Genomic DNA, 25,285 nt, shown 5'->3' with positions numbered 1-25,285 from the left:
GGCACGTGCAGCTCTACCAGGGAGAAAGATACACAGGCGATTACCTTGGTTGGAGAGGATGGGCTGGGGCAGGGAGGCAGAGGTGGGAGCCACGGTAGGAGGGGAGCTGCTGGGCCTGACGCACGGGGCAGCAGACAGCCTAGAATCCTCACTGACCTGAGGAGAAGTGCTGAGTCAGTCGGGGAGAGGAGATAGATCCAGAAGAAGAGAACAGAGCCTGGCAGAGCCTGGGATGTGAGAAGCTCATGGCTCTCACAAACATCAGTGACAGGGAAAGAGATCTTAACCAACCCTCAGCAACCCCATGCAGCAAGTCCTATCGTGACCCCCCATCTCACAGACGAGAACAGAGGGGGCGTGAAAGCCCAGGGTCATGCAGCCTGGGGTGCGGGGGGTGCAGCCAGGACTCCCTGGCCTGGAGTGCTCCCTGGCCCAGTTCCACTGCAAGCCAGCTCCTTCCCCGGCTGGCTCCTCACCACCCCTCCTCCCAGCTCCCACACAAAGACTCACCTTCTTCTCGGGGTTGCTTAATTTGGACCTGACCTCCTTGGCTTTCTGAATTGCTTTTAGCACTTCCACCGTGTCCAACTCCTTCTCTGTGGTCACTGTGTTGTCCAGACAGACCTACAGTGTCCAGAAAATGGCTATCAGCATAGGTGCTGGCAAGCATGGAGGGAGCAGAATGGCAGGGTCCCACCGAGGGGTGGGCCAGGCCCCGTGAGGACACAGGAGGCTGCAGAGGCTCAGCCTGTTGGGAGGTGAGCTCCTCGCCACCCATGGAAGCGACCTGGGAACTCCTTGGAGTGGCCCAGGGAGGTCCCACACTGCCTAGCCCAGTTCTGGGAGTCCCTCTCCAAGAAAGGAAGGAAGGGCTGCAGGGGCCACTGTGAAGGCCTCTGAGGTGGCTGGGAGAGGGGGGAAGTTGGTGCCTTGAACTAAGCCTCCAATTATGGCGGAACTCAGATCTGCAAAGAGCAAGGGGAGGGCCTTCTGGGCTGGGGAACTGGGAGGGCAAAGGCATGGGAAGCAGGCAGAAGGGCAGGGACGCCACCTGCAAGTGTAGGAGGGAGCTGTGGCCCGGCAGGCAGGCAGCGGGGAGCAGCAGTGTGGTCAAATGAGGGAAGGTCCCAAGGGCCTGGGAGCCAGGGAGGGGAGGAGGTGACATCTTGTGAATGTTGTCTTGGTGACAATGTGGAGAAAGGTGCACTTGGGGCTGAAAAGAGATGGGAGGGGTTGGGGGGAGGATGCAAATAGACTCCCAGGTATCTTCCAGCCTGGGATTTGGGGAGAGCGGAGGGAGCCTGCTTGAGGCTGAGGAGGCAGGTGAACCTGGAGGCGGACCTGTTGGGCTAGCGGGGCAGCAGGCGGCCACTTGGCAGACAGCAGATGGGCTGGGTGACACTGGCCAAGGTGGGCAATCCCTTCAGGTTTATGGTCAGACTTTATGGCCAGAGGTTGTCCAGGAAATATAATTATTTCAGATATCTTATTCCTGACCCTTGTCTACAATAAACATTACTTTTTAACAAATTGAAGACAGTCCCTCCACATTCAGGCTGTGCCTGTTGGTTCCTGGGGAGCACCCCAACCTGAAGCTCTGACAGAGGTGAGGGGAAGCCCACTGAGGAAGCACGGCAGCCAGTGGCCCCCAAGAGGAGATGCATGAGGGAACCTTTTCCTGGGGAGGCAGCGGACTGCCCAGATCTGAAAGGCCCCTCAGGGTCAGGACGTCCTTCTGAATCAGGCAAGTATACGTAAGCGGATGTCACCTCCAGCTGACCCCTCCCCAAGCAGCTTACCTCCGAGGCCCGCTCTCCAAACTGAGCCAGCACCTTGGTCCGGTAGTCAGGGATGATGCTCAGAGGGTTGTTCAGCAGAGCCACATGCTCCAGACACGGGAGGCTGCCGATGCTCCTGATCTCCTCCATCTGCAAGGCATTCCCGTGTCCCTTCTTTAGCACTTCAGCAAGGTGACCACACACTTGACAGTCAAAGAAAGGAAGCCCACTATTCTCGCTAAAGTGATCAACGCCAAGGCACAGCGACTCCAGAACCCCAAGACCCTTCTGGGGCACAGCTCACCTGTTCGATTCTATTGTCACTGAGATCCAGGTTGACCAGGGAGTAGAGCTTGTGCAGGCCACTCAGACTCCCCAGGAGGTTGCCTGCCAGGTTCAGGGTCTTGATGTTCCCCAATTTGGTGTGAACCCCTTCCAAGAAGGAGAGCTTGTTGTAGGACAGGTCCAGGTGCACGAGGTTGTACAGGTGCTACGGCAGCATTGAGAACAGAGTAAGGTGGTTAAGGTCAAGGCTCCAAAGAAAGGGGACTGACATTAAGGGTGTGATGGGCCTTCCAACCTAAAATGACCAGTTCCTCTGACAGTTATTCCGAAGGGAAATCCCTCTTCCCTGCACAGGTTACAGCCCAGCTGCATCCCCCGCACGGGCTTTGAAAATGAGACTGTCCGTCTTCACAATGGAGGCACATCATCTTCATCTCACTCGATTTGTATTTACACATCTTTTCTAATTTGGGGGAACTAGAGCAACAAACGCTCAGTGTGCATCATTGGGACCCAAAGGGAAGGGCAGCAGCCCCTGCCTTTACAAACCTCTGGTGCATGCAGACACCTTTCGAGGACCCATGAGAGAAACCCCAGAGTACGGCCAAACTCCCAAGGCTGCATCTCAGGAGAATGGGACCTTGTGAGAAGCCTGCAGGCAATAATGGTCTCCAAAGACACAAATTACCTGCAGATTGTCCACGACCAGCACTCCATTGTGACTCAGGTCCAGGAACTCAATCTTTGGAATCAGTTTCTTGTGAAAGAAAAGATAACACATGACGTTATCCTAGGAAGCTGGACCCCACATGGCCCCTGGACATGGTGGACAGACAACCTGGGAGGCTTCCTCCTGACCACAGACTCCTGGGCTGGCCATCTGTGCGGGGCCCCTGACGTGACACCTCCCAGTGCCCACCCAGAAACACGTCCTCAGGAACACAGAACACAGGGACTCCAGTGCTGAGCACGACCCACTGTTTTTACGGAACACTTGGCTTGTAAAAATGACAAATGGGGCTTCCCTGGTGGCGCAGTGGTTGAGAGTCTGCCTGCCGATGCAGGGGACACGGGTTCGTGCCCCAGTCTGGGAAGATCCCACATGCCGCGGAGCGGCTGGACCCGTGAGCCACGGCCGCTGAGCCTGCGAGTCCGGAGCCTGTGCTCCACTACGGGAGAGGCCACAACAGTGAGAGGCCCGCGTACAGCAAAAAAAAAAAAAAAAAGACAAATGGCAAGGTTGCAGACAGAAGGAGGTGCGTCCTTCAACTCTACCCACACCCACTGAGAGGCACAAGTACAGGAATCACAGTCCTACTGCCCAAGTACCATCTGGATGTCACTCTTACATGGGCACATCTAGAACCTTTCTTTTTTTTGGCTGTGCCACGCGGCATGCAGGATCTTAGTTCCCTGACCAGGGATCAAACCCGTGCTCCCTGCAGTGAAAGTGCAGATTCTTAACCACTGGACCACCAGGGAAGTCCCTGGAACCTATAGACTGATTTTTCTGCTACACTCCTTGGGAATAAATTTCACCACTTACTGTGTTTCTGTTCTATCAAATGTACATGCAATTAGTACACTTCATTTGGTTCTAAGCACTCCTCACCTCGTTTAAATAACCCAATTTTGAAATTAACTTAAAAATTACAGGCAATGTACAGAGTGCTGGGTACAGGTTTTCAGTGGTCCTTCTAGAAAAAGCCAGGTTAAATATCCAACCCCAGGGTCTGGTCAGGCCGTGGAGAGCGTACCACAGACTCATCGATCTCAGAGATGCTGTTGTGACTCAAGTCCAGAGCGGTCAGCGCCTGCCACATGGGGATGATGGCAGTCACAGTGCCCTCCAGGGCTGCTCCTGCTGGTTCCCACTCATCAAATTCTGAGGCTTCAGGAACGAGGACTTCCTGTGTAAGAACATCTGGTGAGCACCACACGTGGGCCCTCATGCAACACTGACTGGGAACACAATCGTTGCAAAATTTCAGGAAGGGCTGGAGCATATTTAGTATGTGGAAGTGAACTTGCATTAAAATGGGGCTTTTGGTTCATATGCCTTGAAATGATTGTGAAATAACTGAAGAGTTCAGAAACATAACAGCCACTTGGAATATGTTCTGGCCCTACTTGAGCAAATGCTTTTCCAGCTCGCAAGAGCCTCGTTATACGGTGATGCCTTTTCTGGCTTAAATCTCAGAGACTGAAGGTCAGAATTTGCAGTGTTCCCAGGCAGCTGTGCTTTACAAGCTGGCACTGTGGTCCCCGTGGTGGACAGTAGGCCCTTTAACCATAACTTTACAAGGTAAAATCCAGCAGACCTGAGACAGGGGAGCAGCACAGAGCACAGGGGCACCATCCGAGGGGAGGGAGGCAGGCAGGCCTCCTTGTTTCGATTTCTGGTGCCCTTTGATAAGACCTCTCCTCTTGCAATGGATCATCTTGGGCTCCTTGAGCCAGGCAGCAGGGAGTGCCTCCCAGAGGGGCAAGGCTGCCTGACACAAGCCTCCTCCTTTCAGCCAGTAGCCTCAAGACAAAGACTTTTCACCAAACCAAATCTTGATCAGACACTCTAAGTTCTAAAAGTGCCACAATGTTTCTTTCTAGAAGAATTTTAACATTACTAAGATGCAACTCGTAAAGAGAGAGATCTCTTACACTCTCAGTTTGCATATTTGTGTCACTCACATACAAACAACAGGGCCCAGCATACACAACTTGGCCTGTCTACTCAAGTCCACTGAGAACAAGATACGAACGAGTGCCACACCAAGGCTTTTTATGTTTAGAGAAACATTTTTATCAGTCCACGTAATAATTGTTCTGACACTCGCCGCTGCTAAACAATTTGGTTATTAAAAAAACAGTGGCTTTTTCCATGGGAAGGGGTTACCCAGTTCCTTAAAATCTCTCGTTTAACAGCGTTGATTTTGGACTGAAGCGTCCGAGGGACCGTCGAGCACTGGGAGGTGAGTGTGCGGCTGACCACAGGAAGTCTGGCTTCTGGCTCCTGATAGATGGCAGCAGAGTTCGCATGATCCTCCATGGGAAGACCACAGTGCAGGACTCTGCCCCTCAGACAGCACCCTGGGCGGTAACAGGTTGCACTTACCTTCATGGAAGTTGCTGAGAAGCGGACACTCATCGTGGCCAAGGTGGGCTTGGACGCGACCAGCCCCCGGATGCGCTTGGCATCACAGTGACTTATCTGGAACAAGAACAGCTACGTCTCAGAAACGGCATCACTGCTCCACCAGAAGTCCCGGGAAGTGGGTGTTCATCACCCACACTCAAAAGGAGCACAACCATCGGTGACCCCGAATCCTTCGAGACAGGCGGTGACTTAAACCTTAAGTCTCTCCTTTCCTCAATTTTTAGTGTTAACTAAACATTCTCTGAAGTAGCTTATGAGATAATGAACCATGAACTCCATTTTCTCTGAAGGGCTGCTTGGGGCTTGGCAGCTGGACACAAAGTGAGGGCCAGGGACAGCAGAGCTGGAGAGCCGATGACTTCACCAGCCTCACTTCACTGGCCTCAGCGGCCCTGCAGGAGGAGGGAGGGGTACAGGCCAAAGCACCCTCCCTCAAGCCTGCCCAAGTGCTACACACCCCGCCCGGCGGAGCCTCAGCCTGCCCAGCCAGCCAGCCAGGCACTCCTCTCACTTCCCAGCCCCACTCACCTGTGCTGATCGAGGCACAAATGCCCATCAAGGGAATGGCCCTCAAGGTCTCTGAGACAATTGCAGCACATTGCAGAGTCAGACTCAGCTGCACTCAGATCCCAGCTTCCCCCTCGTTAACTGTGTGATCCTGGCCAAACTTCCTTACCTCCCTAAGCCTCAGTTTTCTCAACTGTAAAATGGGAATACAAGTGCCCACTTCACATGGTTGAGAAGATTCCATCAAGGAGTGAACATCAGACATGGGGCACAGGGCTGAACACAAAAGCATTGATTTCTCATTGCTGAGATGAGAAAATTTTTATTATTCATTACTGAGTCCCCTCTCATTTATTTAAAAAGTGGTAACAAAATTGGCATTGTGAACCCAGGAGTTTAGCAGTGAGTAATGCGAAGTATTTCTTGTTAGGTGTAGGCATGCCAGAGAGCAGAGGACCCTCCAAACCCTCTGCTGATCTGCCTTGGGAGACAAAGACTTGGAATTGGCTCTGCCTGACCCTCAGGATGGCTTCCCAGCACCTCAACTCGCACAATGAGGAAGCCCAGAAGGAGCTGGGCACTAGTGCTCCATCCTGTCCAAATGCTGCAGGGGTGGGGACATGCAGACCAGCCAAGAATAGCAGAAGCCCCTCTTTCTCCGCCTTCAGATGGGCCTAACTTACCTAAATGGAATTTGCCACATACTGACAAACACAAAAGCAACAGTGCCTGACAATTAAATCCAGACACCCAACATTGGGAACACTCCGTAGCCAAAGATAGGATGGTCAGAATGCAAGACCATCCTGCACAGGGCTCAGCCCCGCCTGCATTCCAGGGGCCCTGGGCCTTACCTCCACCTGATGAAGAGACTTGAATATTGACAGATCAAAAGGCAGAAGCTGCTCCTGAATGTTGCTGGTCCCAAAAGGTCCTTCTGTGCCAGAAACCTACAGCCAAATAAATGGCTTGAATTAGAGTTGCTGCTGTAACAACCACTTCCCATCCATGTTCACAGGGCGGTGCTACAGCAACTACCAAACCGCACTCGAAGCTTCGCCTGGCTGTGAGAGGCAGGCTGGGCATGTACTCCCACTCACCACTTCCACGGTCAACAAAGCAGGCTAAAGCGGACGTTTAAAGCGAGGGGCCATTGGTTCACGACTGCCCCCTGGTGCTCACAGCTGAAAGCACAGTGCCAAGATCACCAAATGCAGCCTTCCTTCCCTCAGGGCCCACGGAGTCTCCACACACACATACTGCCAGGCTAGGAGGTGCATGCCCACGACTGAGTAGCTCTCCCCGACCGAGCTGCCCCATCTTTACCTTAAGGTACTTAAGGCGACAGGTGAAGTCCAGGATGTGCCCCAGGTCAGTCTTGGCATCCCCGCTGGCGCACGTGGGCTTTCCCTGCTGCAGCTGCTCGGTGACCGCGTACAGCTGCAGGGGCCTCATGGCAAAGACCTCGCCGGCCCCCAGGAGCTGTTCTCCTGCAACAGCCATAGCCCGTGGGGTAAGCACTGAGCCCCAGCCCCATCCCCACTGTGTGGCCAGGGCACCGGCACACCTGGCCAACAGTGGACAAGCACTTGGCCAGCACCCATTAGATGCACCGAGTCGGGAGGAAGCCATGGTCCTGAGAATGCAGGAGCGGCCCCCCTCCTGAACTGACTGCATGCAGGGGAGACCCAGGACACGTGATTACAAAGGAGGGAAGAGCCACGGGAATTTGCAGCTGGGGAACCTCCCTGAGTTAAAAATCTGAGGCACTGGGCCAGGAGAAAGCTGATGCAGGCAGCACTGTGGGCATCGGGCCCATGCTGCAACCTCCAAGATGCAGACGTCTTAAGGTTAGGTGAGGCCTAAGGTGCCAGCACAGTACAGGGCCTGAGAGCAGGAGGGGGTTCTGAGCCAAGCCAGACAGACTGGCATTTGGTCCTCGTTTTGCTCCTTCCAACCATGTACCTTCCAACCACGTTACCTGCCTTCAGGCAGGTAACTGGGCCTCTTATCCTCAATGCCCTTCTCTGGCCCTCCTGGGGGGAGGCAGTAAGATACAAACACAAGGCTACACCACAAGCACTCTTTACATCTTAGCTACCATTACTGTGCTCTCTGGCAGGGCCGCGACCCTAAGTTAGCTTCTGTTTGCCATCGGAATCTTTTTAGGTAAGGACAGACCCGGTGCAAAGGGCAGCATGCCACCCACCTTCCAGAACTCCACCATAAGGCCCTGGAATAGATCCTGAGCCTGGGATTGGCCCCCGACACAGGGACCCGGGGGTCCTAAGGTGAAGAATACAGCTCCTCAGACCTGCAGAACAGGTAGGTGGGCAGGCCTGGCTGTGGACGAGGTCCAGGGATTTGGGCAACCCCAGGGAGGTGGGCCCTGGTTAGGACTCACTTGGCACAGAGCAACTGATGGAGTTCTGTGCCACCCAGGGCCCCTGGCTGCCTAACAGGGCTGGGCAAGTTGCACCCAGTATTTCAAGGACCCCTGGCCATGTACCTTTTTCAAAGAGCTCCTCAGCCAGTGCTGCAGTGATGCCATTAATCTCCTGCAGAGAAAACAAAACCCACAGTCAGGAAATGCACCTGCTCCCAGTCACTGGGACTTGCACATTCCCTGCTATCGACCCCCTCTGCTGTTGCAATGCCAGCTTTCCATAAAGTAAAACAAAATGGAGAGAACAAACTAAAATGAATCAAAGAGCTCAGAAAGGTAAACAATATTTCCAGCTAAAGGGACATTTGAAATGTCTCCTCCAAAGGAGAACCGAATAGACTAACACTGCAACTCCAAGGCCACTCAGGCACTGGCTGAGAACACCAGGCCCGGGAGGCTGCAAAGCTTGGCCATGTCAAGAGCTGGCTGGGAAGCCAGCAGCTCCCCAGACTGGCCCTGGGGGATTCCTAGGAGACGCATGGTAGAGAGACAGTCCTGTTTCTTCTCGAAAAGAGGCTCCCATCACCCTGCTGGGAAAAAGGGCCTCCCAGAGCTAACCCTGCCTGAGAGGGACCATTTCTACTGACATTCATGCCCCACACGTATCTTAGGAAAGAGCAAGCGCCCGCTCTCTTCCTGTGCCCATCCCTTCAAGCCCTGCAACAGCACCACTCAGCCCAGGGTCATGAGAAAGAGGCATGAAAGGATTTCCTTTTAGAGTGATGGGATAAAGGAGGCACGACAAGGACCAGCCTTCAGTCATAGTAAACGGCTAACATGCTGGGGTCCTAATTCACACCAGGCGATGGCCTGAGCACTCCCCACCCAGAGGTTTGCTCAGTCCTCCCAATGCCCTAGGCCAGGAGGCCCTTATTTTGAATCCTGTTTCCCAGGTAAGCAAACTGAGATGGACAGGTGCTGTAGTTCTCCATTTTACATGGCTAGAAACTAGCAAAGCCCCACTCCCAAGCACTTGGTCTTGAATCCTCTCTGTTCACAACCAATTGCCTCAGCATTTCAGTGGTGTAGCCGTGGGGTTGGCAGGGCCCTGGGGCCCGCAGCCCCACATCCTGCAGGTAAGAACTGTAACTAATTGACAGATGGCAGCGAAACGGACTTTCATAAACAGGTCCAGATGGAGGCTGCACAATCGCCTTTGTAACTCACAGGAACACCTCTGCCACCAGGACAAGCAATTCACATGTTTACCGGACTCAAAAGGTACCAGGTTGCAGGAGACATGATGTCCTTTTCCTGTTTTTCTCTTGGTTGCTCGTCTCTTCCTTGCCTTTTATACATAGAGGATACTTTACATGTTGTTTATGTGCTACAAATATCTTCTTCCTGTCTGTGTATGCCTTTTACCTACACTCACCCTGTTTCTCCTGACAGAGAGAGGTTTGTCAAGTTCATGTTTTTAAACCTGTGATTCTTTTTCTTTGTCATTTCTGGAACCTCTTCCCCCACCTCAAGATTATAAACATTCCCCTAATTTCTCCTTTTAGTATTTTAAGGTATTTGTTAAAAATAAAATGTGTTTATTTCATCTGCTTAAAATTCAATTTATATATAATATGAGAATAACTTCCCCTTATTCTCACACATGAACAAAAAGCCAAAGGGAGAAAAATGAGCAAACACAGCTCCAGCGTTAAGGAGCTCAGAGTCTGGCAAGACGCAGGGTCAAATGTAAAATGGCCACCAGAGGGGCAGAGCAGGCTCTGAGCAGGAGAGGCTCCAGCCAGTGAGAGGAGAAGGCATCAGTTCACTCCAAAGTTCAACTTCACTCTCTCGCAACAACTCAGTTACCTTTTCCTTGGCTGCTGTGAAGAACCGAAAATCAGTAAGACCTAGGAACGACCTAAAGGCTCATTTCTCTACCTCCACCTTTGAGAACCAAGCCCTGTCTTCAGATCAGCACCTCCCCATCCTGCCGGTAGTCAGAACGCCTGGACAGCCTTAAAAGATACAGATTCCTGGGCTTCCCTGGTGGCGCAGTGGTTGAGAGTCCGCCTGCCGATGCAGGGGACACGGGTTCGTGCCCCGGCCCTGGAAGATCCCACATGCCGCGGAGCGGCTGGGCCCATGAGCCATGGCCACTGAGCCTGCGCGTCCGGAGCCTGTGCTCCCGCAACGGGAGAGGCCACAACAGTGAGAGGCCCACGTACCGCAAAAATAAAAAAGATACAGATTCCTGAGCGGCTCCCAGAGGCCTGATCTGCACCCACCTCCAACCCCCAAGAGCAGCTGCCCAGCCTCTCCAGCCCCTTACTGACACTGGGCTCCTAGAAGGTCTCCCGTGGGGAAAAGTGTTCCCTGTCCACCCTTAGTGCCCAACAACCCTCACCCTCAAAGTTACACTTCTCCAGGCAGCTGCCGTCAACACCAGCCCTGCTGGGATTTCCAGAAGACACAGAAAGCCCAGAGACAGTGAGAGCCAAGGGCTCATGCTAAGCAAAGAGCATGTTTCCACTTACAATCTAAAAAGCAGACTATGTAACAATTTCTTTCCCTGCTCTTGGGCCAGAGGAACTGTGCCCTGTGGCAACACTACCTACTTAGTTTCCCAGGCTGAGCTTCTTCACCTTGGGAGACCCTTAATCAAAAAGGAACAAAGAAATGCCTCAGCCCACAAATCTAGAGCACAGGTCTCTTCAGAGAAGCACGTTCTCTGCCTCCTCAGGGTGCTCTGGCTGAACTGTGGCCTTGTGTGCAAAGGTGAGCAGCCCCTTGCCAGGAGGAAATGGGGGGGGGGGGACAGTGGGCCCCAGTCTAAGCTCCTGTAGATTCTGCTCAGAGGTCACCTGTGGGAACAGGTAACCCCACCCACACACCACCCAATCCTGCTGAAGGGACTTGAAGTGCTTCAGTGTCCCACAAATGTCTGAACTGAAATGCATTTTAAAAAAAAAGACATTCTTTATAGTTCAATTTTTTTTTCAATTAAAAAAAATTAGCTATGTTTAAAAACTATAATACCCACCTCCAAACGTGTTACAGACCAATCAATCAGCCACCTGCCAGGTCACATGCTGGTTTGCAACCTTGGGCAACAGTGTGAGCTGCACACAAACGCACCATGGACTATCAGGCTGCTGCTCAGCGACTACCGCTCTGACTGAGCATGTCTGTGCATGCAGAACCCCATGATCCACTGCCCCCCGAAGCGCAGACCCTACTCAATGAATAACCCCAGTCCAGCCCGACACTCCTACCTGACACAGGCTGGAGCACAGAGTGCGTGTCAGTGGGACATTAACAGGGGACTCAATTACACATCACTGTGTGGTTTACACACACACACTAAGGGCTGGGAGTCCTTTTATAATTTATTTCACTCCTGTGAGGCATGCTAGCAAAAGTCAGGTATACTAGGTGCGTAAAAATTCCTGATGGATAGATTCAAGCCTAAGCTTTGGCTGAGGAGAGTTCCAAGACTGTAACTAAGTTGCAAAAATATCTGTTATCACTTACAGCCTCTGTATTTTGCAAGTAAAACAAATCACCAAAGGCTGCCTTTAGGTTGGTAACAGTTTTATCCTATCTCCTGATTTCAAATTTCAAAAAGTGGCTTTGTTCTAGCCAACTGGTTTTATTTATGTATTTATTTTTTTGCAGTATGCAGGCCTCTCACTGTTGTGGCCTCTCCCGTTGCGGAGCGCAGGCTCCGGATGCGCAGGCTCGGCGGCCATGGCCCACGGGTGCAGCCGTTCCGCGGCATGTGGGATCTTCCCGGACCGGGGCACGAACCCGTGTCCCCTGCATCGGCAGGCGGATTCCCAACCACCGCGCCACCAGGGAAGCCCTAGCCAACGGGTTTTAAAGTAAGAAAATGATATAAATACCACCGTTGACAAGCAGTGAGTGCCTTTCCTAACTAGGAGAGCTGGCACTGGCTGGGACCCGGTGAGCCCCTGCCACGGGCCCATCGCTCTTCTCGGTCATTCACCTTCACCTCATGTTCTCCTGCAATCCTCAAGAGCCCGGGATCATCACTCTCCAGCTCACAAGAGGAACTGGGACACAGGGGTTAAAATGACTGCCTTGGAATAAACTGTCAGGAAGCAGCAGGGCTGGGAGACAAACTCAACTCTGCCTGCCTGTCAGACATCCTGCCCCAAAGAGGTGTGTGCTGAAATTCTCCGTGGGATTCCACTTTACTGAATTTGAAGCCCTCTGCTCTAAGGGCTCTGGGATGAGGTCTGTCCCTGAGGGTGCAGGAACACTAGGGCAGAGTTATCTGGAGGGAGACAGCCCAGCAGTAGGCCAGGGCTGAGGTGTGCCCTCTCACTGCAACCCAGGGCTGCACTGGCCTCTGGACACCCCATCTCAGTTGGCTGGGGAGAGAAGTAGTGCTTTCCTTCCTTGACATTAAAATTCGCACTACCAACCTCACACCACACCCCAACCTCACAGCATGTACAAAAATTCACTCAAAATGGTTAAAAGACCTAAATACAAGAGCTGAAACTATAAAACTCTTAGAAGAAAAACACAGTTGTAACTCTTTGTGACCTTGGATTAGGCAATGGTTTCTTAGATATGATACCAAAACCACAAGCGACCAGAGGGGAAAAATGGATAAACTTCATCAAAATCTAAAACTTTTGTGTTTCAAAGAATACTATCAGGAAAATGAAGACAAACCACACAATGAGAGGAAATATTTGCATATCATATTTCTGATAAGGGTCTAATATCCATCCAGAATATGTAAAGAACTCCTACAACTCAACAAAAATAACCTAATTTTTTGAAGTGCAAAGAATTTAAGTACATTTCTCCAAAGGAGATATGCAAATAACCAATAAGCATATGAAAAGAAGCTCAATATTATTAGTTATTAGCCAAATGCAAATCAAAACCACCATGAGATACCACTTTAAACCCATGAGGATGGCTACCAAAAAAGTGGACAAGTAACAAGTGTTGGCAGGGGTGTGGGGACATAAGAACCTACACATTGCTGGTGGAAATGTAAAATGGTGCAGCCACTACGGAAGAAAATTTGGCAGTTCCTCAAACAGTTAAAGTTACCATAGAATCCAACAATTCTACTCCTAGTATATACCTGAGAAAAATAAAAATATAGGTCTATACAGAAGCATATATGAATGCTCATAGCAGCCTTACTCACAAAAGCTAAAAAGTGGAAACCAGCTAAATGTCCATTAACTGATAAATGGACAAACTGTGGTGTCTCCAAGCAATAGAATATTACTCAGCCATAAAAGGACTGATGTACTGATTTATGCTACAATATGAATGGACCTTGAGAACACTATGCTAAGTGAAAGAAGCCAGTCACAAAGTCACATATTGTATGATTCCATTTATATGAAACGTCCAGAATATGCAAATCCATACATTACGAAAGTACATTAGTGATTGCTGATGGGTACATGGTTTCTTTTTGGGGTGATGAATGTTCTGCAATTAGATAGTAGTGACAGATGCACAACTCTGTTAATATACTAAGAACCAGGGACTTGAACACTTTAAAAGAGTGAATTTTATGGTATGTGAATTATATCTCAAATTTTTAAATCCACACCTCAGCCAAACAGGGTTCCCTGGGTCCACCCTGTCCACTGTCAGCCCCACAAGAGGTGGAGCACATTGGGAACAATTTCAGAGAGAACATTGATGGGGCAAAGGTTATCAGAAACACTCCCTAAGGGCTTCCAGCCTATAAAAAAGGCTGACAAATCTTTTGGACCCTGTTTGTTCAAAGTCATTTGAAGATCTAATCTAGTGATTCTCAATCAGGTGCAATTTGCCCCTCAGGCAGTACTTGGCAACCAGTGGAGACATTTTTGGTTGTTACAACTTGGTGGGTGGGGGGAGGGGACGCTACTGGCATCTAGTGGGCAGAGACCAGAGATGCTGCTCAACAATGCACAGAGGAGCTGCCACAACAATCGTCCAGCCCAAAATGTCAACAGTGCCACAGCTGAGAAACCTTGATTCAGTTTAATGATGGACCAATCACTTTTTAAAACCTTGGATTTATATAACCAAGTGGCCCTTTTGATAACTGTTATTTCAAATACATTCGAACTGCTCCAAGCAGTAGAGCATGCCTCAAACCAGAACCACAGATGTGGGGCAAGGTCCCAGGCCTATCTCAGGCAAACCTATCTCAAAAGAGCAGTCCAGGCCTTTCCATGCTCAGAGGTATCCAGGAGACCTCCTCAAAGGCCCACGTCTTAAGCAATGAATTATATTTTCAAAGGGCTGCTTATCAAGTTTTAAACCTAAATAGCCAAACAAAGCTTTCTTAAATTACAGCATTTCTTAAAATACTAACCAGTTAAGTTTATCTGAAAGACTCACATAAGGAATGGACATTTCTTTTCACATAAGGAAAGAAAATGCAAAAAAAAAAAAAAAAAAAGGCTATAACAGGAAACTACTGCTAACCACATACATTACTGGTATATGCCAAACAAAATCCAAAGATATATATACATATATATCTTCCATCTATAAATGCCACCCTTTTTTCCACATGGCCCCTCCAAGCCGAGAGGCCCATTGCTAGTGCTATCACCAAATTCCCAGGCTCTAACACTTCAAGAAAGGTTCAGCTGTCTTACTCTGAAAATAGCTCAAGACAGTTATTGTTTAAATAAGTTTGGGCCTTTAAGACCACAACCCACAGGTCCCTTCCTAAAAGGCAAGCCTGAAAAGGAAAAGGGAGTTTTTTCCCCCTATCTTCATCACACAGAGAAAACAATTAAATGTAAATTATCCAAAAATCTATCACCCAAAGACTCCTAGCATTTTGATGTATAACCTTCTAGAATTTTCCTAGACATATTCATACAAGCTTTTTTTTTTAATGAAAATGGGACCATACCCTAATACCGTTTTCTGGCCTCTTTTCATACAGTAATATATTTGTTTTCCTACAAATCCACAGCTACACCATCATTTTTCTAGCAGCATAATATCCAATTACATGGTTGCACTCTTTAATTTTTTTTTTTTTATGTAGCCTTCTGTTGGGCTTTTGACTGTCTTCAATATTTCGTTATAATCCTGGAATGACTATCTTTGTACCCATATCCTTTTCTCAATAGCCCAGTATTTTCCCTTAGAATAAATTTTCAGAAATGAAGTTGCTAGCTTTTTAACATTTTGGTTTCATACTGCACCAAACTTCCCTCCTTGAATTCTGACAACTCATCCTGTCACCAGCAGCCCATGACAGTTGTTCCTCCATCCAGAAGGGGGTACAGAGCTGCTCTGAGACATACAGTCCCACTGGAGGAAGCCACCTACTCTCACTCGGCATCCTGGACTCTGACGATGCCCTAAGATGGCAATATTCTGCCAACACAGACTGATCCCTTAATTAGTTTTGAGCTGGGAACCAACAACTCAACAACAGTCGATGCCGAGTGTCAGCTGTTTCTAATCTAACCCCATCCATTTGGACGGAATGTAGCTCAAAATCCCAAAGGCCATTTATGCTAAACAGAACGCCTTGTGGTGGAGAAAAACCGCTCCGTGGCCACAGCCAATAGTCTAATTTAAGGCAAATCCGTTGATGCACATGCTTCTGTCCGTACCCCAACCCCACCAGGACGCTCCTCCATCTTCTAACCTCAGGCTCCAGCTCCAGCCCACCTCTCCTCAAAGCTGAGGTCTACAAGGGTTTGCTGCCTGGAGTTTTGGTGGCTGTGGGCTTGTAGGCAAAGGAGAAAACCCAAGAGGAACTTACGTAGAAGTGAAAATGCAAGAAGTGGGCCAGCACTCCGGGGGCCACGTCAGGGAAGGTGGCCAGAAGTGTCTGGAGGTAGACCTCCAGATCCTTCTCCCTCTTTTCCACCAAGCTCCTGGAGTTTTTCCCAATTATCTTTTTGGGCGGAAGCAAACTTTTATCGATCTTCCTCTCTGCGACGAGCTGTAAGCAAACATAATGTCAACCACAGACCAAGAGGTTCTGTAAGTGTGCAAGGCCAAGGCAACCAGCCTGAGGGCAGGTGCTTATTATGACTTCCACAGCCCCTCCTGGCAGTAGTACCAGAATTAATGATCAAACTGCTGCACCTGGGATTTGGCCTCAAGTTTAATTAGCACTAGAAATACCAATACAATTTCAGATGAGAAGTTCCATCTGGAGGCTTTGGAGACATTTAGGAAAATAATACCTCAAGGTCCCTAAAACCACCATCTTCTCCAAACCAGAACAAAATACTTGTGCTGCAAATGACCCAGAGAAAGGCAGCTCTCTCCAAACGCAAAGGAAGAAATGGAATCACAGTCAGATATTAAAGCATAGGTTCTGGAATAGGTATAGTCAGATGGAACAAGTTCAAGCCTGTTCTCTCCCCGGGAAACTGTCCCGGCATCTCACATCCAAGCTACAACTGATAATCTTAAAACTAAAGTTCAAATATGCTCCTTGCACACTATCTTATGCAAGGGTTGAACTCCCAGAATCCACCAGTTTTTTTTGCCAGTTACATTAGCAAACCAGTTTATTAATGTAACTGGCACAGAGCCTGTTTTGCCCTAAAACAGGCACACTGGGAGCTTGGCCTAAAAGCCCCCAAGCCCTGAGACACAGGACCCCAGCTCTCAAGGGTTACCTTTTCATGTAGGTCATGGAAATCGCTGTAGCGGTGCTTGACTGTCCACTCATGGCCGCCATCAGTGACCTGGATGATGTAAACCTAAAAGGAAAAACCGACAGCCCTTGCCCAGCCGGCAGTAAGGAAAGTGCCACCCTACCCTTAACGATAGCTGTAGCACACCCAGACCCCCCCCAACCCCCAAGCCAAAGTTAAGCTGCTCTTCCCCACCAGCTTCTGCACCTGACCCTTACGAGCAGCAAGGCCCCCTCTCCTCCATGGCCCTAGCACTGGATCTGGCAGGCACATGGGATAAGTCTGAGCTCTATCCAACAGTGAGAAACAGAAAAGGTGGCTATCATATCAAGCCATCTCTTTAGTTTTTTAACTCCAGCCTCATGTAAGTCAAAGCCCAATCCAACCTGAGCTGCAGGAAAGGAAGGCCATTCCTTCTAAGAGAGGCAAAACAGGGTCAGGTTTGGCAGGACCAGCTTTTCTGCTGTAATTCTTTCCCAGGTGCCCTGACTGTAGCCTAGAATCAAGTCCTTTTCCAACGCTTTCAGCTGCTTCAGAGCTGTGATTTCTGCTGCTGAGCCAGGAGTCAAGGCACTAAGAAGCTGATGGGGGGGGTGGCGGGGGGGAAGCAGTGATGGACAATTAAGCCCTATCAGAAGGGAACAGGCCGTAGAGTCAAGGAAGACCTGTGTTCAAAATCTGGTTCTGCCATTTCCTGGCTATGGGTTATTTATGTCACTTATATAAGTGACTGGGAGCCTTAAGTTGTCTGAGCCTCAGTTCCTCCAGCTTAAAATCTGCTAGGTTTAAGAATCAAAGGTAATGCACGCAAAATGCTTTGTAAAGGGCCTGACATATAGCAAGCGTTCAACCAAAGGTAGGTGTGTTAATAATACTCAAATCAGCATACCCGGACAAAAGGACACGAAAAGGTACCGTCCAGTCCGCCTGGATCACCACCTCCCCCCACACCCATTCACAGGAGGGACTCAGCCCTGTGCAATGAGGAGGCTTTTTGGAGCAACCCTCCAGCTACATGCAGTGCACGCGTGACGGCCAACCAGCCAACAGCTCAGAGACCTCAACCCTCACCTGGATGAGGCCCCCTGGTCCTAAGGTCCCGCCCCTCTCTGAAGGACGCAGGGAAGGGGGAGGAGAAAATAATCAACTCTGCTGAAGCCTCCCTGGAGGAGCAGCCATTTCTCCAGGGCCGGCCTGTTGCTCCAGGATCCGCCCCCAGCCCCTCTCCACAGCCGGGCAGCTTCCCTCCCCCTCTTCCCGCCCAGAAAAGGAGAAAGAGCCAGAAAAATGACCCTCAGGAGGAGGGTTAGGATGAGGGCCAAGGAGGTGGGGTGAAGGCAGGGCCAAAGCCCCCCCCCCCACCCTCCGAGAACAAAGGACAGGAGGCTGGGAGGTGCTCAGGATGCCCGCACCTTGGGGCCAATCCCTGCTAGGCAGCCTCCGAGGCCCACAGGCCTGGTGCCCAACCCCATCCAGACCCCGGAGGGCCTCCAACTCCTTCACAGTCCGCAACTGCCCCCATTTTCTGTCCTCCATCTCCCCAACAGCCTTGAAGCGTGCGTGGGCGGTACGCTGCCCCAACTCTCCCGCACACTCTAAAGCCACGAAGAGCCCTACGGTTCCTGGGTCTCGGCCTTTCAGCCCTGAGCCACCCCCTCAGTTCCCGGTGTCTGCGCCCCACCCCTCCCCCATTCTTGTCTCTGCCTCAGCGCGAAGGCCCCAGATCCCTCCTTTACTTTTTGAGCAAATCTCAACTGCAACCCCTAGGCTCCCCCAAATCAAGGCCCCGCCCCCTCTACTTCTTCACAGCCTGCAGCGCCCTGACCCTTTCCCCTGATTCCATCCATCAAATCCCCCACTCCTTAATCCCCCTCCTCCGGGACACCCTGTCACGTCCTCCCAGGCCGGCGCCCCTCCAGGCCTAGAGGATCTAGAGGGGCCTCCGCCTCAACCTGACTCCCCTCTTCCGCAGACCCCCTTTTTCCCCTGATTCTCCTCAACCCTAGCCTCCTTTTCTAAACGCGTACCCTTCCCAAGCCCCCTCCCTGGGCCCCACCCAAAGACCCTCTTTCCGGAGCTGCGCGGCCCAGGCCCCTTCCCCAGATTCCGCCATCCCAGGCCCCCTCCTCAAACTCGCAGCCCGCCTACCCCCAGCTCCCCAGTTGCGGGGCTCAGACGCCCTCCCCAACACCCCCGACTCAGGCTCCGGGTTCCAGCCGCCACCCCCAGTTCGGGCGCCCAAGCCCCCAGCACACCGTATACGTGTCCACGAGCTCAGAGCCCACGACGCGCGCCTCCTTGGCCGGCTCGGCCTCCCGCTCGGGACCAAAGCTGCGCGCCGCCGCCGCCGCCATGTTCCGGGCTCGGTCGCCGCCGCCGCCCGGTGCAGACTGGCAGCAGCAGGGGGCGGGGTCAGCGTCCCACCGCCCCCAGGCCCCCGCCGCCCCCCGCCCCCGCCGAGCGCCGTGCAGCCATCTTGGCCCCGCCGCCTTCTCGCGCCCCCGCCCCACTCCCCCCTTCGCGCGTAATTGACAGCAGCCGCCAGCGGCGCGCGTGCGCAGGACGCCGGGGACTGTCCTCTTGCGTAACCGGCACCTGCGTGGCGCCGCCTGCCGCGCTCTTTGCAGCGTGGGAGAAACTGAGGGCCTATGCAGGGACTGCTCTGGGCACTGCCGCTAGGTGCCCAGGAAGGGAGGTGCGATGGCCCCGCACCTTCCGGGCTACCCGAAGCAAGTCACTGCCACGCCTGGCCTCAGTTTCCCTCTCCAGATAAGAGACAGTAACCACATCTCACCTGGCTCTTGGGCTTATTCCCTGGAGGGCACGAGAGGGTTGAGAGAGAAGGAAGATCTGATCTGTGCCTGGAGCCCGAGCAGGACAGAATAACTGGGCTATTTCTTAACCTCTCCGAGACTCGGAGATCTCTGTCACATGGGTTTCTAGAGAATTGAGTGGGTTAATCCATGCAATGCATGTCAGGCAGGGCAGGGAACTGGCGTAGGCTCTGTGTGAAGGAGGTGAAGGGTTAGGTGGAAGGAAGGGATATGTGCTGGCCATCTGGCACAAGACCCCCAGATGGTGTCCTACCAGAGCTCAAAATGAGGGGGCAACAGCCTGGTCCTGGACCCAGGAACTACAGTACTGGAAAGGGGAAGCACAGAGAAGCAGCCCTAACTCAGGGGAAGACCCAGGTCTAGAAAAGAGAGGTGGTAACGGAACTGGAGGGGGAGAGTCTTACACAGATGGGGCATCTGTTGGTGTATCAATATTTGTTGAATGACTGATTGAGTGCAGTCAAGCCTAGAGCTAGTACTTTTCTCCCTGGGGAGATGAGAGGTCTTGGGCATGGCTCCTCTGGCACCCTTGGCAGAAGGGCTCCAGACCACACTCTCCTGAGGTAGGTCAGTGCCTTCCTTCTCCACCAGTTCCACAGCACCATACTCTGAGCTTGGCATTCGAGGCTTCTCTTGGCCCGGTCCTACACTCCCAGCCTCTTCTTGTATACTGCTGCCCCTACTCCAGAGAGGTTTAACTTAAGGCAGGAGCTACCAAGTCAGACAGACCTTGAGCAAGTCGCCACCCCCCCAGGAGCGTCACCCACCCCCCTGGTTGGATAGGAGTTGAGCTAATGTGTATAGGGGCCTGGCCTGAGGCCCACGACACTGGAGCTCCTGTCCTGTCCTGGGCTCACGTTTTCACTCATTAAAACCTTTCCAGAGAGTCCCCTGGAGGAATGGGGGACAGAAGAAAAGAGAACTGGTCCTTGTAGCCCTTCATCGGCTCCTTGCCCTGGGCAGAGGACACAGGACTCAGGCCAGTGTGAGATCACCAGAGCCGGGGGGAGGGAGTGGAGGATACTGCAGGCAGGGGTGGGCTGGGCGGGGAATGAGATGGGGCAGGGCTATTTAAGCCCAGGGCTGCTGGCAACACCAGCAGCCTGCCCTGTGAGCCGCCAGTATGGATGACATCTACAAGGCTGCGGTGAGGGATGGGTCTGGGCAGGGCTGGGGTGGGTTGGCCCACTGGGGGCTCATTCAGCTCGGGATGGGGTGCAAGGTCACCCCCAGGAGGTGGTGGGGACCCAGGAGAGGACCCACATACTTTCAGCCCAGACCTTCAAGGGGATGGTGGGTCTGGTGTTCCCGGGTGTGGAAGGGGTGAGTTTAGGGTCTGTGGGAGCTGTGCAGGGTGGTGGAAGAGGATGTCGAAGCTTTTGCAACAAGTCTAGACCTGTCTCCAGACATCTATAGTCTGTGTCATTGTCTCCTGGCCACATCTCTCTGCGTTTGTGTCTCTGGTCACTTTCCCAGTCTCTTTCTGTCTCTTTGTTCCTCCCAGGCTCTTCCTCTGAGGCTCTGTCGCTGTTTCCCTGCCCCCCATCTCTGTCCCTCACATTCTGCTTCTCACACACTCCCAATCCCCCACCCCCTCCAGTCCCTTGACTGGCTGAAGATGCTGTGGAGGGTGGGACAGGGGTTGTGAGAAGGGGGCTGCAGAGCCAGAATCCTGAGCTGAAGAAGGGGCTTTGAAGTTTGAGGCAGGCAGGGAGTGACTGGGAAGAAGGAGCAGAGCACTGGGGCCCCAGCCCCCATCTGGCCTGGCAGGCTCAGGGCTCAGTGGCTTAGCCAGGGGTAAGGGCTAGCGGGTGGTCAGGTCACCCCAAGTCCCTGCTGGGGCCGCTGAGGGGCTTCAGATGCTATATTCTATCTCGGGATGGGGCGTGTTGCTGACCTACCCCCAGCGCAGAGACAAGGACATCTGACACAGACAGCTGTCCAAAAGGGAACCCCTCCCTCAGCCCTGGGAAATGTGGCCCCATTCCTGGGCAGGGAAGGGCTATGGCTGGCTATGGGGGTGCCCCTGCCTATCCTGCAGGAGTCCGTGGAGCTGGGAGGGGGACACCAGCCCTCCACCCTGTGCCCATACAAGGCCTGGCAGAGCCAGGGACTAATTTTGGCTCCTGAGGCACCAGCAGGCCAGGGGGCCAGATAACGCTGCCCTACCCCTGCATGCCAGAGTCCCCAGAACAATCACCAGGTTTAACTTTGTCCCCTGTTAAAAATAGCCCAGTGGCCACCCCGGTCAGGTTACAGTGGGTGGCTTTGCCCACCCCCACACTGGTTTTATTGTCCCAACCTGAGGGACAGCTGTCTCTCAGGCCACCCAGCTTGGGTTTCGGTGGGGGGTGGGGGCGAAAGGGCGTTGAGTGGTCACTGACTATTGTTACTCAGGGTCACCTTAGTCCTGGAGGGGGTGCCCACCTGTCACCCTGGCCCTGAGCCCAGTCTCAGTGAGGCCAGCTGGGTCACCTCAGGATTCTGGGGGCTAGGAGGGAGAACTGAGGCCTCTGCTCTGTGACCTGGGAATGGCCTGCTTCTTCCGGGTTTCAGTCTTCCCACCTGTGGAATGGGTTGGTTTCCTCGACAGCAGTTAAGGCCTGAGCCTGGGTCCTGAGACCTCTTTTCCTCTCTAGGTAGAGCAGCTGACAGAAGAGCAGAAAAATGGTGAGTACCCCAACACGCATGTGGGGGAACAGCAGAGCCGGGCTGGGGGAGCATGAGGACCCCAGGCTGGAGGCCAGAGGCTGGGGTCCCTCTCCCTGTGACCTCAGAGGTCTCAGAGGGAAGTGGGCAGGTTAGCAGGTGGCCCTAGGGGTCTGGCCTTCCAGGTTCTTGGCTGCTGAGCCCTGGCTGCTCTGTTTCCCCTCCCCTCCTATTGGACACAGAGTTCAAGGCAGCCTTTGACATCTTCGTGCTGGGCGCTGAGGATGGCTGCATCAGCACCAAGGAGCTGGGCAAAGTGATGAGGATGCTGGGGCAGAACCCCACACCTGAGGAGTTACAGGAGATGATTGACGAGGTGGATGAGGATGGTGAGCCCCTTTGCCCCCCTGCCCTGCCCCGGACTCATAGTGCCCCCAACTCTCTGGGGACCTGCATCCTGGCTCTGCCACTTATTACTCTGTGCCCTTAAAGGAGCTGTTTAGCCTCTCTGAGCCTTGGCCATATCATCTATAAAATGGGCACACTGACCACACTTGTCTCACAGAGTTGCTATGAGGATGCAGTGAGAACAGTGGGGTCTAGTGTCAAGGGCAGTGCCAGCCATTCTGACCGTTGCTCTCCAACGGCTGTGCTGCCCACCCCCCCAGGCAGCGGCACAGTGGACTTTGATGAGTTCTTGGTCATGATGGTTCGGTGCATGAAGGATGACAGCAAAGGAAAGTCTGAGGAGGAGCTTTCTGACCTCTTCCGCATGTTTGACAAGTGAGTGTGTGACCCTTGACCTCTGCCCCTGACCCTAGTGGAACTGGGCAGAGGGGGACAGTCTTGTGACCTCGAGGCCTCAGTCTCCCGTTCTGTGCAATGCGGGATGGGATGCCCCATCTCCCAGTGGCTCTTCCTTACTTCCTGGGGTCTTGAGCAGGGCTGCTTCTTCCCCTCCCCCTGCCCCTACCATGGGCTCTGAGGCCCCCCTCACCCAACTGGCAGAAACACTGACGGCTACATCGACCTGGAGGAGCTGAAGATCATGCTTCAGGCTACGGGTGAGACCATCACAGAGGACGACATTGAGGAGCTCATGAAGGATGGTGACAAGAACAACGATGGCCGCATTGACTATGACGGTGAGTAAGGGTGTGCTGAGTCCCCAGTGCCCATGCCCTGCCCAGCCCCGACCTCTGACCTATGCCTGCCCCTCTCTCACAGAGTTCCTGGAATTCATGAAGGGGGTGGAGTAGACACCGACCTTCTCCCAGAGTTGCCTGTGCCAACTTCCAACTCCAGCTGGGCCCTGGGGTTAGGGGCAGGGGGCTAGGGTCCCCAGGATGTGAACTTGGGTGTGTCCTTGACCACGGGCCCTCCCTGACTACCTCCCCCAGCCCTGTCCTAGGGAATTCAAATAAAGCCCTGCTCCCTGGAGGCCTGGTGTCTGGCTTTCATTCCCTAATCTTCACTAGGGTGGATTCCTGCCCTGACCATTTCTGTCCCTGTCCCAGAACCTGTGCTCTAACCACCCTTGCACACCACCTTCTGCAGGAGGGGTTAGGTTAGATCAGAGACTACCACGCTCCATACCCACCCGGCTCCTTTCTATAACTGCTGGTACCCAGGCCCCATCTCCAGCAATTCCACACCTGGAGTCTGTCGTGGCCCAGGAATCTGCATTTCACAGGCTCCTGGGGGCCATGGCTTTAGTCAGCCAGTTGGCAGCTGAGGGGTCCTATACTTGGAGAGGGCAATCACTCAGCACCAGGCTAGGCCCTGGATGCCACTTGGCACGGCTGCCATGGCTCCCTCTCGCTTCTGGTTGGGGAGAAGCAGGGCTCTGTGGGGGCTCTGCGGGCCTGTAGCTCCAGTCCATCTGCCCGCTCACCTGGATTTCCTGCCAGCGACGTTGACTCCCCGGGACCGAGGGGCATATCGTCTACTCCCCTTGCCCATTTGACAGGTAAGGACCCTGGGGCCCAGAGAGACTCAGGGGCCTGTCAAGTTCATACAGTGAGTCTGGGAGAGAGCAGAGCCACCTGGCTCCCAGCCGAGGACTCTGTCTGATGGAACAGATTCTGATGGGCATGATTTCCAGTTCCTGCAAACCTCACGGCTCCAGCAACCCACTTTCCCTCCCTGGCAGGGAATAGAGGCATGGGGCCTTGTGGCTCTCAGCTTACTGGGGGCACCCAGGCCAGAGCTACAGCCAGAACAGTGAAACTGGCTTTGGGTAGATGGGGGGCTGCAAGGAAGTGGAGGTGTCAGCAGTGGTGCTTGCAAGAGGGACAGCTGCCACAGCACTTAGGCTCCAGCCAGAAGGTCAGCAGCTGTCCATACTCCGCCCAGCCACTCCACAGGCTCCCCACCTGTGCCCCAGACTGGGCGCTCCCCAGAGAGGCCCAGCATTCCGGAGACAGTCTTGGAATTCTGAAGATGCCTCAGTGGAGGCCAGAGCTGCCTGGTTCCTGGAGAGATCTGGGGTCGGAGAGAGGAGAGGGGTCCCCTCAGTCCTGCCCTCGGGAGCTGGAAAACTCAAGGACCTACATGTACACCCAGGAATGACGTCTCAAGAGAGGAGGCAAGGCTACATTGGGTGGCACCACAAGCCAGTGTACCATTCCAGGGTTTAGTCACACCCCTACTATGTGTCCAGTGCTGGCTGAATGCTGGGACCCTTCAGAGCGAGACCCAGTCCCTAATTTTGTGGAATTTATAGTCAACTCAGGAAGACAAAGAGGGAGATGAGTGCAGTGAGGAAACCAACATAGTGCTAGAATGGGGACTGGAGAGGAGATGAGGCTGGTGAGGTAGGAGAGAACCTGAGTGAGCAAAGGGCCCAAGGACCTAGGAGGGAAGGAAAGAGGCATTGAAGACAGCTGATGGCCCTGAAGCTGGGGAAATTGGAGGCCCCAAGGCCTTGGCCACCTGGACACAAGGGTTTCACTGGAACGGTGGAATGGGAGCTCAACTAAAAAGGGCCAAAGGAGTGAGGCAAGGTAAAGGGG

General features: G+C 52.9%; 2 protein-coding genes across 5 annotated transcripts in view; one reads left to right on the top strand and one right to left on the bottom strand.

Moving 5' to 3' along the window:
• NISCH (nischarin) overlaps nucleotides 1-19,272 on the bottom strand; it is a 42,516-nt gene extending 23,244 nt beyond the window's left edge. For 3 of the 4 annotated variants that reach the window (XM_060022643.1, XM_060022640.1, XM_060022641.1), the window contains exons 1-13: nucleotides 19,044-19,272; nucleotides 16,771-16,854; nucleotides 15,900-16,082; nucleotides 8,234-8,282; nucleotides 7,051-7,214; nucleotides 6,579-6,674; nucleotides 5,176-5,271; nucleotides 3,821-3,973; nucleotides 2,752-2,820; nucleotides 2,083-2,268; nucleotides 1,800-1,928; nucleotides 511-624; nucleotides 45-156 (exon numbers count right to left, since the gene is read on the bottom strand). In XM_060022643.1, coding sequence (XP_059878626.1) covers nucleotides 45-156; nucleotides 511-624; nucleotides 1,800-1,928; nucleotides 2,083-2,268; nucleotides 2,752-2,820; nucleotides 3,821-3,973; nucleotides 5,176-5,271; nucleotides 6,579-6,674; nucleotides 7,051-7,214; nucleotides 8,234-8,282; nucleotides 15,900-16,082; nucleotides 16,771-16,854; nucleotides 19,044-19,142 — 1,534 coding nt within the window. In that variant the 5' untranslated portion in view covers nucleotides 19,143-19,272. The remainder of the gene's footprint in view (nucleotides 1-44; nucleotides 157-510; nucleotides 625-1,799; nucleotides 1,929-2,082; nucleotides 2,269-2,751; nucleotides 2,821-3,820; nucleotides 3,974-5,175; nucleotides 5,272-6,578; nucleotides 6,675-7,050; nucleotides 7,215-8,233; nucleotides 8,283-15,899; nucleotides 16,083-16,770; nucleotides 16,855-19,043) is intronic. The other variant, XM_060022642.1, reaches the window with a different exon arrangement.
• Nucleotides 19,273-20,727: 1,455 nt separating this feature from the next.
• On the top strand, nucleotides 20,728-23,711 carry TNNC1 (troponin C1, slow skeletal and cardiac type). Its single transcript, XM_060021472.1, has 6 exons — nucleotides 20,728-20,769; nucleotides 22,262-22,292; nucleotides 22,514-22,660; nucleotides 22,940-23,054; nucleotides 23,280-23,416; nucleotides 23,499-23,711. Exons 1-6 carry the CDS (start codon nucleotides 20,746-20,748, stop codon nucleotides 23,528-23,530), a joined length of 486 nt encoding a protein of 161 aa, XP_059877455.1. The 5' UTR covers nucleotides 20,728-20,745; the 3' UTR covers nucleotides 23,531-23,711.
• The last annotated feature ends 1,574 nt before the right edge of the window (nucleotides 23,712-25,285 follow it).

Source organism: Delphinus delphis, chromosome 10 (genome assembly GCF_949987515.2).
Source record: "Delphinus delphis chromosome 10, mDelDel1.2, whole genome shotgun sequence".
Taxonomy (NCBI): Eukaryota; Metazoa; Chordata; class Mammalia; order Artiodactyla; family Delphinidae; genus Delphinus; species Delphinus delphis.
This window is presented reverse-complemented; position numbering and strand designations above follow the sequence as displayed.

Coding starts and splice junctions, on each gene's coding strand:
- TNNC1 (XM_060021472.1), top strand. CDS start 20,746: ATGGATGACATCTACAAGGCTGCG. Junction 22,661..22,939: donor TGACGAGGTGGATGAGGATG/GTGAGCCCCTTT, acceptor CCACCCCCCCAG/GCAGCGGCACAGTGGACTTT. Junction 23,417..23,498: donor TGGCCGCATTGACTATGACG/GTGAGTAAGGGT, acceptor CCTCTCTCACAG/AGTTCCTGGAATTCATGAAG.